This window comes from Hippocampus zosterae, chromosome 1 (genome assembly GCF_025434085.1).
Source record: "Hippocampus zosterae strain Florida chromosome 1, ASM2543408v3, whole genome shotgun sequence".
Lineage (NCBI taxonomy): Eukaryota > Metazoa > Chordata > Actinopteri > Syngnathiformes > Syngnathidae > Hippocampus > Hippocampus zosterae.
In genome coordinates this window covers 34,714,512-34,730,529 of record NC_067451.1, presented here as the reverse complement: position 1 = coordinate 34,730,529, position 16,018 = coordinate 34,714,512, and the positions used below count along the sequence as shown (strand labels likewise).

Here is a 16,018-nt window from a genome sequence, read left to right as displayed (position 1 = left end):
TAATAATAAAAACCATATGTTGCATCATATTTTTATGTTCCCCACCATCTTATAATTATCACAATGCATCATGTGTTAACAGTGCAGCTGCTGGTTGGCTTAATTGCATCGATTGGAATTGGACAGAAATGAAAGGAAATAAAATTTTTAAAACTATATTTGTAATAAATACAAATTTCTGTAGGCCTCCTTGGAAGTTGCATTAATTGATATTGGAGAGGAATCAAAGGAGACAATCTGTGTGTGTATGTGCGTGTGTTTGCGTGTGTGTGTGTGTCTCACACACACATTATATGCAATACGTACCAATTCATCTTTATTGAATTGACTTGAGCCTTCAGAGGAAATTTTGAAACACTAAAATGGTCTCTGTTGGAAAAAAAGGTTCAAAAGCTAGTTAAGCCTCTATGGCCAAGTTAGAGATCAGCTTCCTTATTTGGCGTAGGCTAGAAAACATCGAGTAAACCCCCTGTCACTCCAAGCGTATAATGGAGGAACGAAAAAAAAAGAGGTCTCCTATTGTTTGCTATCAAGCGAGGGAGCCAAATGGCTCTCGAGCTGCATCACAGTGAAAGACGACAGGAAACTGACAAATCACTAATCCACTCCTAAACCAACAAAAGGTACCCCGCCCCCGCAGCTCCCCTCGAAAAAAAAAAAAGTACATTTAGGCGCATTGGGTGTGGATGGTAAACCCTTTTCAGGTGTCATTCCAACTTTTTGTGAAAATCTGGTGCAATAAAGTCACAATTGTGGGTTAACAGTGGTGGAAGGAAGTCACAAATTACAGATGCTAGTCAGTACAGTCACACTTTGTTACTGTACTTAAGTAGATTTGATTGCTATCTGTACTCAATTAGCATATTTTGTACTATAAACTTGGAAAGTTTTTTCTACATTTGGTCAAGGTTAGAGGGCGGGCTAGGGAATTAACCTCAACTCTAACAACAGCTGCTGAAGAAGATATGGACATTAAGAACGTAAAGGAAGGGTTTGACATGATGGGGTTTTAATTAATACCTTCAACCAGTACTTCTGTTTTACAGGTCTTGTAGAACTTTGAGAGTAAGTACTTGTGTGTTTAGTTGAATTATTACAATGCAGACCGGTTATATAATCTGGATTTAAAGAAAAAAAATGTAAAGTGTATTTTATTATTTACGACTTGACCTTTTTTTGTGGCTGGTCAGTTCACATTAGCCATCTCCATGTAAATATGTTGATGCATAAAAGCCTACGCCAACCATTTGTTTCCCCCTTCTCGGATTTAAGGACTTCTCTCTCTGTCATTTCAGTACAGTATGTGATAGCTGTAGTCCATGAGGATTTTAGACTAGTTTCGTCACATATTATTAAGAATATGTAATACATTTCATGATTTTGACAACAAACGAACATGTTAACAAAGTAGAAAGTCTACCATTAACAAAGTAGAATGGCCTTTACTATTTTGGTCAACAGTCAAAAAAAACTAGCAAAAAACAAAACAAAACAAACAAACGTCTTATTAACTACATTGCTAGCACCCATCATGTGCTTTTTGATCTTTCTTTCTTTCAAAGGTAAAAAAAAGTTTATGTACGGTGTCCGTGTTGTTAAGTTTTTGTTTGTTTTAATGTTGTGTGGGGAAAAGCAACTCGTAGCAAATGCCGCACAAATCCCATCGCAAAGCTAACAGTGCAGCTTGTGCTACCGATAGCGCATACGGATCTGTATCGTGAGGTCAAAAATTTGCCAAAAAAATTATTTAACGAACGTGAAATGAAACAGCTCAATTCGTAAGGAAACATACACGAACAATACTGTTTATACCCCTTGAGGTAAACTAGCACACTTTTAATTCATAACTTTGTAAGCCTCTGCCCCACTAGTCACTGCTCCCTTCCTTCATTCGCTTGTTGTGATGTCACAAGCCAGAGGACCAAATGATTGTCTGCCGGAACATTGCCTGACTAAAAATACAAAAATGAATCTTTTGTACAGCGTAGAATTTGCGTAGTATTCTCAACTACGTAGCATTCTCAACACTGGCATTGTTTGAGTGTTTGATGGGCTCTTCTGGTTTTATGTTAATTTATCGTTTGAACTATTTTCTTTGTGTGTTTGTGCATCTCATTTTCACTCCATGTTCAGCACTTTTTATGCAGCAACGGTTGTGTTTAAAGTGCATGAAAAAGGGACGACAATGAACTCATTGAAGTTGTTTCCGAAAGCGCTGCCGTTCATGTGTATACATACATTTGAATTGACCTTGGCGAAGGAGAAACAGTCAAAAACTGCTTCGCAGTAGCTTTCCTGCTTGTATTTGAACGGTTTCCTCCCATGGAAATGTTGATTCAATCGATCAATCAAATCTCATTTTTCTCAAAATGTTTCTTCTCTGTCTTTGCCCACCTAAAATGCTGACAAAGTCAAAAGACTGACTGTATGCAAGTTGATAGTTCCTTTAGTGCCCGTGTTTACCTTCCTCGCCTTCTTATCTACAAAACTTACAACGTTCCAACAACAACCCCCCGCCACCCATTTCAACGCATCTGAGGATTTGCTGGTTTGTTCAACTGACTTTCAAAGTGATGACCTCATCCCCTGGGGGGCCAAGGTGGGGGATGGGTGTCAGCAGACTTCCCAAGTCATAAATTCCCCTGACACACAAAAAAAAAGACAAATGGGTGAGGGAAAAAGGAAAGGGTGAGGGTGGGGTTGAATTTGCCTTTAAGTGCAGGAACTACGTTGTAAAAGCTTGCCATTGATGGCCACCAGTTTTATTATCTTTGAACAGGTGGCTTCCTAATAGTCACGTGCACACGCACACACACATTATGAGGAGCGCCTGGAAGTTTGGGAATCTGATTGGGAGGATCTTGTGTTGACTTGTTGAGTGACTTCCTGTGGGTAGTGGTGAGCTCATGTGATGTCAGTGTAACATTCACAATGCCAAAAAGTCCATCAACACACACATTCGGGCGGAGAAAGCAAGACAAGAACTGGTTTGTTTTCATTAATTAATATATTTTCTGCATTAAAGTTAACATAGTTTTCTTTTGTGCCACCCTTTCAATTTTTTTTCTCAGTAAGTATTTGATATTTTTGTTATATTGACATGAGTAAAATTTTAAGACTGTCTCTTGCAATAAATATCATAAAATAATAGAGCTTCACATAATAAATATTTTGTACAACAACAAAAACCATTTTAACAGATTTTCTTAACCCAAATAGCCAGAATTGCTCTTTTTTGAGCATACAATGTACACAAAATAAACGGGAGGATGAGGGAAGAGAAACATATTCCATGTGGAGAAAAGAGAGAAAAAACAAACACGACAAGATGGATGTGCTTGTGTTAATGCAACAAAAGCATGGAGGAGGTTTTTAGTGTGATCTAGCAACCAGTAATTCAAAATATAACCTACCTGCAGGTAACAGCTACATCATTGCCCTAAAAATAAGCAGGGTTTCTCAAACTGAGAATCAGGGGACAAGATTTGGGTCCCAAATGGGAAAGTGGAGTTGTGACTCCATGTTATTAAACATGTGTAGTTAGAGGAGACATTAACGCGATGGGATGAGGAAGGGGTCGGGGGCTATGTCAAAAAATAAGCAGGGTTTCCCAAACTGAGGATCAGGGACAGGGAAAGGATCCTATTTTTCGGGGACGGTCCCCAAATGTCATAGCCAAGTGGCATTCTTTTGCATTAGTTTGGCTTGCGTTGACGTTACCCAGGCGGTAAAGTGAGAGAAATCCTGCTTCAAAACAAGCAGCATGACAGGGACCAAGGATGGCTCACCTTTCTGGGGGCACTCCGCCATGGTCAATTTGGAGTTGTGCTCTTTTGCATTGTACATTACTTGGGGGGTTACTTTGAGAAACCCTGCTCGGAAAAGACACTCCTTCACAGGAAAATAATGGAAGTAAAAGGATACGGGAATCGGAGAAGAGACTCGAGGAAACACACGGGAGCTGTTAAGGCAAACACTGGTGTGTAAAAACACGGTCCTGAACCAGAAAAAAAACAAAAACAAAACATTTTTCAAATCGAGTGGTTTTTCTTCGAGGGAAGATGGGCGGGAGGTGCTTGCTGGATTTTGTCGCTGTCATTGTTGTCCATGGTGGTGGTTGTTGGGGCGGGGGTGGGGGGGGTGGGGGGGAATCAGGAAGGTTTCTCCTGGTTCTGCGGCACCCAGCTCTCCAGTTTACAGTACACAGTGTTGGAGTTCTTGCATCGACAGCCGGGCCTCCGCACCCGGTCGTAGCATCCCTGGCATGCCTTCAGGCAGCCCTTGACCGGCGGGTAGCACAGCAGGCAGGGGAAGAGTACCGACATTAATCCCATGCACAGGAAGCGCGAGCAGCAGTGCGAGTGCGATGGCGAGCAGGGGTGGTCGGCGCACGAGTCCCCCTCGTCGTCGTTGGAGCAGTGGTAGAAGATCCCCTTGACCAGGCACATGCACGTGCCATGCTCCAGCGCGCTCTCTGCCGAGCACAGGCACTGGCCGTTGCACGCCAGGCACGAGGGCAGGCTCCGGGGGGCCGTGCACTCGCTGCACTTGCATTTGCCGCAACGTTCGCAGATGAACTGGTGCCCGGCGGCGGCGGGTGGCGGTACCTCTTTCGCAGGGCTGGAGAAGTCCGATTTGCCCTTGAGCGGCACCTGGTGGAAGTGAGGACCCGATTCGGGACCCATCAGCGGTCCTTGAGCTTTGGGCTGAGTCCGAACGGGCCGCACATTGCCGTTGAGTCTGGCGGGCGGGGAGCGTGCCAGGAGGCCCTGCTCAGAGGAGGCGCTGCTGTTGCTCCCTGAGCTGGCGGCGCTCCCCGTGCTGGTGGAGCGGCTCAGAACCGGCACCCGGGCCCCACCGCCGCCCCCCCAATGGTGGCCGCTCACCACTACCCCTCCGGACGGCCGGCGCTCATAGTTGTTGTTCACATTGACCAGGATGACCTCGTGAGTCCTCTCCTGCTTGTCGTGCGGCCGCGAAGGCATGCGGGGCGCGGGTGGGCGGCGCGCCACCGACGGCCCTTCCGTGTACTCGTTGCTGGAGCGGATGGCCTTGATCTGGTCCAGGGAGAGGATGGCGGCATGCTGGAACTCCCGCTCGTAATCCGACCTCTGGCGGCTCTCGAGGGAAGGCTGCTGGATCACCGCTAATGAACCGCCGGGGCCATGTTGACTTTGGAGCTCCATCTGGGGGGATCACCACTTCCGACATTAACCGTGGACTTGGCATGCATCGGAAAACCTGCGCACACGGAAGGACTTGGTCAGCTTTATTCAGGTCCGGTGAACTTGTCCCATATCGGAGTGTGTATGACTACAACTGCACTTTTTATATCAAGCACTTTTAGGACAACCGTGCAAAATACTGTACGAGGAAACATTAAAAAAAAAACAATTAAAACAAGAAATAACCAAGAATTGAATCATTTTACCCATCTGACACAACATCGTTCCCTCTCCAGCACTTCCTCTCACTTTGCAAATGCAGTTTCTATGCTTTGTACAGTGTCCTTGAGGGCCCAAAAAGGGCGCTGTGGGTATTCAAATGAAATAATAAACCACGATCGCATTCGCTCTTGCTTATTAAAACCACTTAGCATAACGCCAATGTTACATTCCTTAACTGTCAACATTTGTGGTCACTTTTCTCCCCAAATTTCAGACCAAACTGGAATTACGACCTCTGTTTTGTTGAATATTACAAGTTCGGCATGCATGCTTTGCGTCGTTTTCATTGTGGAGACGATTGGAACAGCACGTTTCCCTTGTGGGAATCCATTCGTAACCACAATACTACTTTTAGTTCACCAGAAATCGACTAAGAAACAAGACGACCCCCTCCCTCCAAAATATGCCCCCCCCCTCTCGCCCCAATACGCACGCATTGCAAAAAGTCCAACGGGGGCCCACTCGCAAACATTTCCCCTCGCTCATTTACATCTCTATGACTAGTTAACATTTAAATGCGAGTGCGACCACGAAACGAGGACAGCGACTTGCTTAGTATTCTCGCACGCACCCACGCTGGAAAGTTAGGGGGCGGGGGGGGGGGGCGGCTTTTGAGGGAAATGGGGGAGAAAAAAACAACAACAACAAAATAGCCTCAAGGTCAAAGCGACACGTTGAAAATATCAGTAGACGCTAAAAGTGTTTGCCAAACAACATTTTACATGATTGAAACCACCAAAAACATCAAATCCTATTTATTATTCAACATTACAAACAACTTTGACATTAGTACACATTGCTGCCCATGGCCCACGATCCTTATTTTCTCCACCGTGAACTACACTCACTTTGTTGCTGGTTTCAAACATTTTTACATTTCTCTGACACTTGGTGCAAATCCGCGCGTACGCATTGAGCCTTTCGGCAAGCATTTCCAAAGTTAATTTGCACCTCGCGCCTCCGTTGCATGCAAATAGAAAAAAGTTATGAATGAAAACAAGCACCGTTGCGCGGGGGAGGGGTGTTTGTCCCAGGCAACAGGCACGGAAGAACGCATGCATGCACGCGTGGAACCTACAGCAAGGGGGAAAAAACCAACAACCTCCCTTCAACTCCACTCGTGCGCTTTTAAAGGCGTCAAACCTCACGCGGAATGTTTAAAAGTGATAAGTGTTTTAAAAGGTGCAGCAGTCCTCGGAGTGCGCCGCAAAATTGCGTGAAAATGAGTTGAAAGATCGTTATTTACCTATATGCAAGCGTCCATAGGCTCGAATCCATCAAGCAGACCGCCTACCGAGAGTCCATCCAGAGAGGAAGCGCGTCGTCCCACGCGGTAATTGAACGCGGAGCATTCACAGTTTGCTAATCCAAGTATTTGCGTGTATCCCGTTTGCGGCGGTAATTCCCTTGTTTTTAGGTAAAGGTCCCGTGCGTAAACAAACACACGCACACGCACGCACACGAAGCCGAGTAAATCCAAAGCCCCACCACACACACGCACAGTTGCGCACTTTTTTTACACGGACCAGAGGCAGGCCGATCTCCGGTCGGGACCGAGCCGAGTCGGAGTCCCTGCGTGGAAGTGGGAAGAAGAAAAAAAATGAGCGAAAAGGGGAGAAAAGTGGGGGCGAGCGTTAAATGGGCGAACATGCGAAGCGGGTAAGATCCAAAGCGGGTGCTCCTGCGGCGTACGGGCGCTTTGAGGCTTGAAGGCTGGCTTTGGCTCGCCTCCCTGCCTCCCAGCTCGCTTGCTTGGTGCTTGGCGGGCCTGTGAGCGCTGAATGAATGAGGACGGCGGGGCCCCGCGGTGTTTGCTGCAGCACAAGACACCTCCCACTGGCCATTGAGGCCCCTGAAAAAGGATACATCGCATCCGCTCCTGATTCATTGGGCAGATGTGCCGAAGCCCTTAAGGTGGACCGGACCCTAGCGATCCGAGACGTTTCCGCTCTTGTGGCTTTGGTGAATAATCAAGTGACGCACTTGTCGAAACACGCCCCCCCCCCCCCCGCCCCTTGGACCTTTCTCGGCGCCTTTGTCATTTTTGGTAAGAAGGACTCGGGGGAGTTTACTGTACTGGAACATGATGTGAAAACGTGTGACCAAGTCACCCCTGTAGAATTCACTACGACTCACCATTTTTATTTACATAAGGCTAGTTTGGATTAAACAACACCCGAGTCGTCATTGAAACATACAAGTTAAATATGGCACATACTACTAAAGTTAAATATACTTCAACTTAGGTTGAAGTGAATAAAGATACTTCAACATAAGTTGAAGTATCTTTATTCATTAGGACAATATCTGAATAATAATGGAAAAATGTATTTCCAGATGTATTTTTTCAACTAATCTTAAAAATAGAAATCGTTTAGCGACTGAGACGAATTATCTCGGCTGGTTTTCTTTAAATGGGCTTAATGAAGCACTGATTAGTACACATTACATAGTTCATATTCATAACCAAAATAACATTTCTTAATTAATTAGAAAATTATAGAAACATGCATTTTAAATAAAGCATACGTTTTCGAATAATGACAAATAAAATACACAAAAAGAGAAACTGATCATTTAATTACATAAATATTTATTGCATAGGTTTTAATTATTGCTCAGTTAATTGTGATTTTTAAAAAACAAAATTAGATTTAATGTGTGATAAAATTAATCAAATCACTTGAAATAAATCAATGAATGCCTGTTTTGTGAACGGATAATGAAAGATTTCGTCTCCCATGGAACGCCTGCTGCTCACATCAGTTCCGGTCCACCTTAAAAAAAAAGAAGCGCGGGGAGGGGGCGAGTCGGAAAAGCCCCCTCGCCCCCGCCTCTCTGCTCAGCCCCTCCCCCACCCGTGTCCCCGACTGTCTGCTTTTATTGGTGTCGCGGATGCGCTACATCCGGATCCATGAAAAGGGGAAGTTCAATACAAAGTCAATGGGGCTGCCATTCAAATGGAACAATCCATACACGAGGGAAGAATGGGCCTCCCGTATGCTTCGCTGCCTCGAAAGACGCGCGCGCGCGCACACGCATACACGCGCACTTATAGACGCAATCATAAAAGAAGACAACAAGAGTTGTTAAGAGTTTTGAAGAAGTTTAGTGGTTGATGGAGTTGGTGTTGCTGCTACAGATCGACAGATGGCCGACGGTGTCGCCACGAAGGCTCACTGGACGTAAATTCTCCTTAGACAAGACACAAAATGGAGGACCAGGAGAAACTACATGAACAAGAGGTCGACTGCTTCGTCCTTTAGTTCTATGGGAGGGGGGACCTTATTGATTTTTGGTTTCAATTAAATACATGGATGGATCTGTCATAGCTAGTACAAAATATATGCCTAAAATTAAATTTTGGATTCGTTTGGTTTTTTTTTTCATTTTAAACGATAATGTGTCAATTATGTTATCAAGCTATGCATTTAAAAATTTTACCATATAAAATATCTGACTGTGGTTACTAGCTCCCTAAAAAGTTGGGAACATTTTTTTTAAAATAGGCATGACTGAATTCTATATTAAATATAGCCCTGCCATTGGCTCGCCACCAGTTCAGGGTGTACCCACTGACAGCTAGGATAGGCTCCAGTGCACCCACGGCCCTTGTGAGGATAAACTGTTTGGATAATTGATGGACAGATTAAATATACTATTTTTGAAAAAAATGTACGTATAAAGAAGAAATCTCACTGCACTAGTGTCCATATTTCATTTATCTTCAATTTTATTTTATTTGTCCAAATTAAATTTTATTTTTTACAATTAGGATTCAGAATTTGGCAACGTGGGAACCCCCAAAAATATATATTTTGGGAAGGGGGTCACACACCTCACATTAGTTTTTATTGCTTGATTGGGACAAACAAGACCAAACTAACCCAAAACACAAATGCATTTATTCCAATGTTGCTGTTATATATAAATGGACATGACATATTTTCAGTTAAAAAGGTCGAGAATGATGATAATAAGTTTGTGTGCACACACTATTGTGATAAATGAATGTGAAAAAAAATTCATGACTATAGAAGTTTTACAGTTGATGTTACCATTATGTCGACTCATGGATAATGTACAGTATTTGACATGATAGGATGATTAAGAGTCAGCACATGATGGCAAACAATAATAAGACATCAAAGGGGGGTCAGAAAAGAAGGTGGGGTGGTGATGGCGGCGTGCCGCTGCTGGTAGGAGACGTATGACTGGAGCAGAGCGTCGGGGACGCGTGGCCTAACGGCGGCGAGGGCGCTCTGGAAATGGCTGGCGTCCACGTGCTCGGCTTTCATGTCCTCCTGCAGGGCTAGCAGGGCGGCCTCTCGGCATACTGCTGTTATCTGGGACAGGAAGCACACACACACACACACACACACACACACACCACATGCACGGTCACATGGGCAGTCGAGTGAGAGGCCCATCGACGTTAGTGACACAATGGAAATAAGCGTACAGCTAAACACATAAGAATAATATGATGGGACACCTTCACAAATCCAATGCTATCTAAAAACTAAAAACAAAACTAAATAATAATTGTAATGTTTCATTTAAATTGATTTTCAGATTATGAATATTTGATGTTTTTAATCCTTCCATTTTATTTTCAAAATTTTTACCAAACATGAAAATTAAAAATGATACGCACCCCTCAGTTTCAAACAAAAGTTAACAAAATCTGAGGAATTCTTTTTCAACCATTGTTCGGACCATATTTCTGACTGATGTCGTCTATGAGGAAACACCCCCCCACCCCCACTAAAAGTGGACGAAATGCTGTTTTTGTGGTGAGGCAAAAGTTTGTCTAAAATAAAAAATATGACCATGTGACACTTTTGGCTGAGGCAACTATGTTGAAATGAATGAAGAATTTGTCGTCAAGCCATAGCCTTATCTAATTGCTAAATGCTTAGCCGCCACCTTGTGGCACCTATAGAAAATTACAGACCATTTTGTGTGGGCTTTGATTATTTGTAGTTTCGTGAAAGTGGGGGTTAATTTAATTTTCGAGATTGTAACGATATTTTTAGAAAAAAATGTGACTGTGATTAAAGTTGTAATTTTATGAGAATATGTTCAAGATTTAAGTCTTGTTCGGATCTGTACAAATTACTTCAATCATATTCATAGAAATTAACAAAAATGACGTGGGATTCAAAGTGGAGGTTGGCGCTCACTTTTTGTAATTGTAAAAAAACAATGTTTTTAATTTCAATAAAGAATCTTTAGGCAAAAAAGAAATGTTGGCCTCAACAGTGCAATCTAATTTTCATGATGACATATATCGGTCACTCTCCGTGTATGAAAAACACTGATTGCTGGTATTCGACTTCTCGGATTGCACTTGAGATCCTTTCTCGAGCGTAGCATTTCGCCGGTGTCCTCTGGAGGTGGACTTGATCTAACGGGATTATGTCTGCTTCCAAAGCAGCCCCCTGTCACTCAAATATGTGTTGAGGCAACATTTGGGATGTGGCTGTGTCTAAAGTGCACACGGCCTCCTTGCTTTGAATTACACGCATTCAGGACAGGAATGTTATGTGAATAAAGTACAGAATAAAATTCTGAATCTTCACAAAAACTAACACCTACCTTGTTCAAGAGGGTGGGGGGAGGGGGGGGGCAGGATGCCTATACATAATCTCATATGAATCAAACCATAATTTTACACAATTGGGGGTGTAATATTTTGATATTAAAGTCCTTAAAAAAGTTCTCTAACAGTGTAACCAATCAAAATAACATTTGGTGAACACGTTTATCATAATGAGATAAGGACCCGTGCCAGAAACTAAAGAGGAAATCAGCATTTTCGGATGCCGCCACTTTGCGTGCAAACCAGGGCCTGTACTTTGAAAATGCCAATTAGGAAATTTGCTGGAATACGCCCCAATTGGGAGCAGCTATTGTATACAGCTGGCAGCCGCTAAATTCTGAAGCTTTTTTCTCTGTGCCATTGAATGTGACACAAAGCATTGCATCAAAGTTTGATGATCCTTTTGAACGATTACTAAAAGTTTGTTGGGAAAAAAAGCACGCGACACTAGTTTCACCAAATGACATGAAATTTGGTGGACACAACTAACATAAGCAAATGCGAAAAAAAATCTGAAAGACCAATGCATGAAACTGGACAGGAAGGTGGCCATTTTGATGACAATCAGCCATTTCAGGCAAACTCCAATTACTCACCATAGCCCTGACACACCTTAAGTGCACTTTAAATCTCATTGAATCTATGATGAAAAATGTCATAATTTAGTCAAAGTTGAAGCCAGCTTTGAAATGTTTGTGCCATCTCAAGTTCCGTTACAGACAAGCAATATTTGAACGTGATCTAAACAAAACTGCGACTGATGTTTAACACACCAAAATAAAATACAGGTATATTGGTCGATGGACGGAGACGAATCAACTCCGGGGAGGTTGTGGAGGCTTATTGTGGAAAGATCTAAAGGGGTTCAAATCAGTTTCGCTTAGTCTCTTCAACGTGCTTGGGCCAAGCTAGCATAGCATACGCAGTTCGGGACAGGTGCTTCGCAGATGTCAGGATGTGAGGTCTGCCCCCACCCCCTCCCATCCCCTACCCTGTTCTGTTTCCAGCGACATGATTTAGGAAAGGTAAACACACGAGGCCAGGCTCATTTCAAGTGAAAATTTCCCATCATTCAAACAATTTCAGGAGGTTCAGTCACCTGTCAGTAATAATGATTCCAAACAATGAAGGCAAAGTATACACCAGCAAGAGAACGGGATGTGTGGAACCAAGTGATCCAGTTTTTCACCGCAACATCCCTTAACAGGAAAATATCATCTTAACAATTTTCTCAACCTCAGAACTTGAAAGTCCATTTGAGTCTCATTCATTCTCATTTGAGTAATGAAGCAAAATCCAGCCATTTTATCCATTTCAGCGGGTGGCCATTTTGCCTCTTGCTGTCAATTGAAAATGACATCACGGTTGCTCAGGACGCAGGCGAATTGTCGGGTGGTAGGATCAAATGTCCGCCAGTATTTTATTAATCGTTGACTATTAGTTTTGTTACATGCACAATGCGTGCATGAGTGAGTGACCACTGTGGCCAAAAAGTATGTGCTGCTTATTTCAGTCTTGATAAACATTGCTCACTGCTGTGACCTCAAGGTGATTCATGGTCACTGCCTTTAGTGGTGAGAGATTTCCAGCTGATGTTCTGGTGTCACCTTCACATCAAAGAAAAGAAATACGACATGGTAACGTTATGTGAGTCTAATGAGTAACTTTAACCCTTTGTCGACACTGTATATTTAATACCTTGGCAGGAAATGGTCAGTTAGAAACTTATTTTGACAACCATCACACAGCCCGTTAGTCTAGCCCAAAACATTTGTCACCTTCTTACTGGAACAATGAAAACAGCTTTTTTTTTTTTTTAATTGGGGGGGAGAAATAGCTATAAAAACAATCACAGTTCAAATAGGAGGACTGTAAAATGACTTTGGTACTATACAGGACACGGCAGGCCAGAAGCCTGTGATGCCAAATGGGAGACAAAATACAGTGAACCATCGCGATACCACGGTTCACCTTCCGCGAGTTCGCTGTTTCACTGATTTTTTTAGTGCAGTTTTTTAAAATGCTTTTTTAAAAACAGTGATTTGTTTTCTGCATCCTGATTGGCTAAAGGACTGACCCACGTGAACAGTCGCTGCACCTCGTCTCTGTACAGCTTGCCAAATTTACCTTTGCAAATTTTTGGTCTTTGGTTTCATTGTTCCCCTCCGTGAGTCGTCACCTTACCATGGTGGAGGGGTTTGTGTGTCCCAATGATCCTAGAAGCTAAGTTGTCTGGGGCTTTATGCCCCTGGCAGGGTCACCCATGGCAAACAGGTTCTAGGTGAGGGGCCAGACAAAGCACGGCTCAAAGACCCCAATGATGATTGCAATAAATGGATCTAGGTTTCCCTTGCCCGGACGCGGGTCACGGGGCCCCCCTCTGGAGCCAGGCCTGGAGGTGGGGCTCGTTGGCAAGCGCCTGGTGGCCGGGCCTACACCCATGGGGCCCGGCCGGGCACAGCCCGAAGAGGCAACATGGGTCCCCCTTCCCATGGGCTCACCACCCATGAGAGGGGCCAAAGGGGTCGGGTGCAATGTGAGCTGGACGGCAGCCAAAGGCGGGGACCCTGGCAGTCCGATCCTCGGATGCAGAAGCTAGCTCTTGGGACATGGAATGTCACCTCTCTGGCAGGAAAGGAGCCCGAGCTGGTGTGTGAGGAAGAGAATTTCCGACTGGATATAGTCGGACTTGCCTCCACACACAGCCTGGGTTCTGGTACCACTTCTCTCGAGAGGGGTTGGACTCTCTTCCACTCTGGAGTTGCTCACGGTGAGAGGCGCAGAGCAGGTGTGGGCATACTCATTGCCCCCCGGCTCAGTGCCTGTACATTGGGGTTCACACCGGTAGACGAGAGGGTTGCCTCCCTCCGCCTTCGGGTGGGTGGACGGGTCCTGACTGTTGTTTGTGCATATGCACCAAACAGCAGCTCAGCATACCCACCCTTTTTGGAGTCCTTGGAGGGTGTGCTGGAGAGTACTCCTGCTGGGGACTCCCTTGTTCTGCTGGGGGACTTCAATGCTCACGTGGGCAATGACAGTGAGACCTGGAGGGGCGTGATTGGGAGGAACGGCACCCCCGATCAGAACCCGAGTGGTGTTTTGTTATTGGATTTCTGGGGGAAGATGCCGGTCCGTCCTGGCAGACCCAAACGTATAGTGAGGGTTTGTTGGGAGCGTCTGGCGGAATCCCCTGTCAGAAGGAGTTTCAACTCCCACCTCCGACAGAGCTTTTCCCATGTTCCGGGGGAGGCGGGGGACATTGAGCCCGAGTGGGCCATGTTCCGTGCCTCTATTGTTGAGGCGGCCAATCTGAGTTGTGGCCGTAAGGTGGTTGGTGCCTGTCGTGGCGGCAACCCCCATACTCGCTGGTGGACACCAGCAGTAAGGGATGCCGTCAAGCTGAAGAAGGAGTCCTATCGAGCCTTTATGGCCTGTGGGACCCCAGAGGCAGCTGACGGGTATCGAATGGCCAAGCGGACCGCGGCTTCGGTGGTCGCCGAGGCAAAAACCCAAGCGTGTGAAGAGTTCGGTGAGGCTTCGAGGAAATTCTGGTCCACCATCCGACGTCTCAGGAGGGGGAAGCAGGAGGGGGAAGGGTCGTTGTGAACCGGTGGGCAGAGTACTTCGAAGACCTCCTCAACTCCACCAACACGCCTTCCTTGGAGGAAGCAGAGCCTGGGGACTCTGAGGTGGGCTCTCCTATCTCTGTGGTTGAAGTCACCGATGTGGTTAAAAAGCTCCTCGGTGGCAAGGCCCCAGGGGTGGATGAGATCCGCCCGGAGTTCCTCAAGGCTCTGGATGTTGTGGGGCTGTCCTGGTTGACACGCCTCTGCAACATCGCGTGGTCAACAGGGAGAGTGCCTCTGGATTGGCAGACCGGGGTGGTAGTCCCTCTTTTTAAAAAGGGGGACTGGAGGATGTGTTCCAACTACAGAGGGATCACACTCCTCAGCCTCCCTGGTAAGGTCTATTCAGGGGTGCTGGAGAGGAGGGTCCGTCAGGAAGTCGAGCCTCAGATTGAGGAGGAGCAGTGTGGTTTTCGTCCCGGCCGGGGAACAGTGGAGCAGCTCTACACCCTGAGCAGGGTCCTTGAGGGTATGTGGGAATTCGCCCAACCATGTGTTTTGTGGACTTGGAGAAGGCGTTTGACCGTGTCCCTCGGGGAGTTCTGTGGGGGGTGCTTCGTGGGTATGGGGTACCGAACCCCCTAATACGGGCTGTTCGGTCACTATACCACCGATGTCAGAGTTTGGTTCACATTGCCGGCAGTAAGTCGGAATCGTTACCAGTGGGGGTAGGACTCCGCCAAGGCTGCCCTTTGTCGCCGATTCTCTTCATAACCTTTATGGACAGAATTTCTAGGCGCAGCCGAAGCGTTGAGGGGGTCCGTTTTGGGGGCTTCAGTATTGCATCCCTGCTTTTTGCAGATGATGTGGTGCCGTTGGCTCCTTCAAACGGGGCTCTCCACCTCTCACTGGAGCGTTTCGCAGCCGAGTGTGAAGCGGTTGGGATGAAAATCAGCACCTCCAAATCTGAAACCATGGTCCTCAGTCGGAAAAGGGTGGAGTGCCCCCTCCGGGTCGGGGAGGAGATCTTACCCCAAGTGGAGGAGTTCAAGTATCTTGGGGTCTTGTTCATGAGTGGGGGTAGGAGGGAGCGGGAGATCGACAGGGGGATCGGTGCAGCGTCTGCTGTGATGCGGACGTTGTATCGGTCTGTCGTGGTGAAGAAGGAGCTGAGCCAAAGGGCGAAGCTCTCAATTTACCGGTCGATCTACGTCCCAACCCTCACCGATGGTCACGAGCTATGGGTCGTGACCGAAAGAATGAGATCCCGGATACAAGCTGCTGATATGAGTTTTCTCCGCAGGGTGTCCGGGCTCTCTCTTAGAGATAAGGTGAGAAACTCAGTCATCCGGGAGGGGCTCAGAGTCGAGCCGCTTCTCCTCCACATCGAGAGGAGCCAG

General features: G+C 45.8%; 2 protein-coding genes across 3 annotated transcripts in view; both read right to left on the bottom strand.

Moving 5' to 3' along the window:
• Window positions 1–2,988: 2,988 nt before the first annotated feature.
• spry1 (sprouty homolog 1, antagonist of FGF signaling (Drosophila)) lies at window positions 2,989–7,301 on the bottom strand. Its single transcript, XM_052060146.1, has 2 exons — window positions 6,694–7,301; window positions 2,989–5,241 (listed from the first exon to the last, which is right to left on the bottom strand). Exon 2 carries the CDS (start codon window positions 5,184–5,186, stop codon window positions 4,152–4,154), a length of 1,035 nt encoding a protein of 344 aa, XP_051916106.1. The 5' UTR covers window positions 5,187–5,241; window positions 6,694–7,301; the 3' UTR covers window positions 2,989–4,151.
• A 2,029-nt stretch (window positions 7,302–9,330) lies between these two features.
• Window positions 9,331–16,018, bottom strand: part of spata5 (spermatogenesis associated 5) — a 145,449-nt gene continuing 138,761 nt past the window's right edge. For both annotated transcript variants that reach the window (XM_052059286.1, XM_052059278.1), the window contains one exon: window positions 9,331–9,793. In XM_052059286.1, coding sequence (XP_051915246.1) covers window positions 9,593–9,793 — 201 coding nt within the window. In that variant the 3' untranslated portion in view covers window positions 9,331–9,592. The remainder of the gene's footprint in view (window positions 9,794–16,018) is intronic.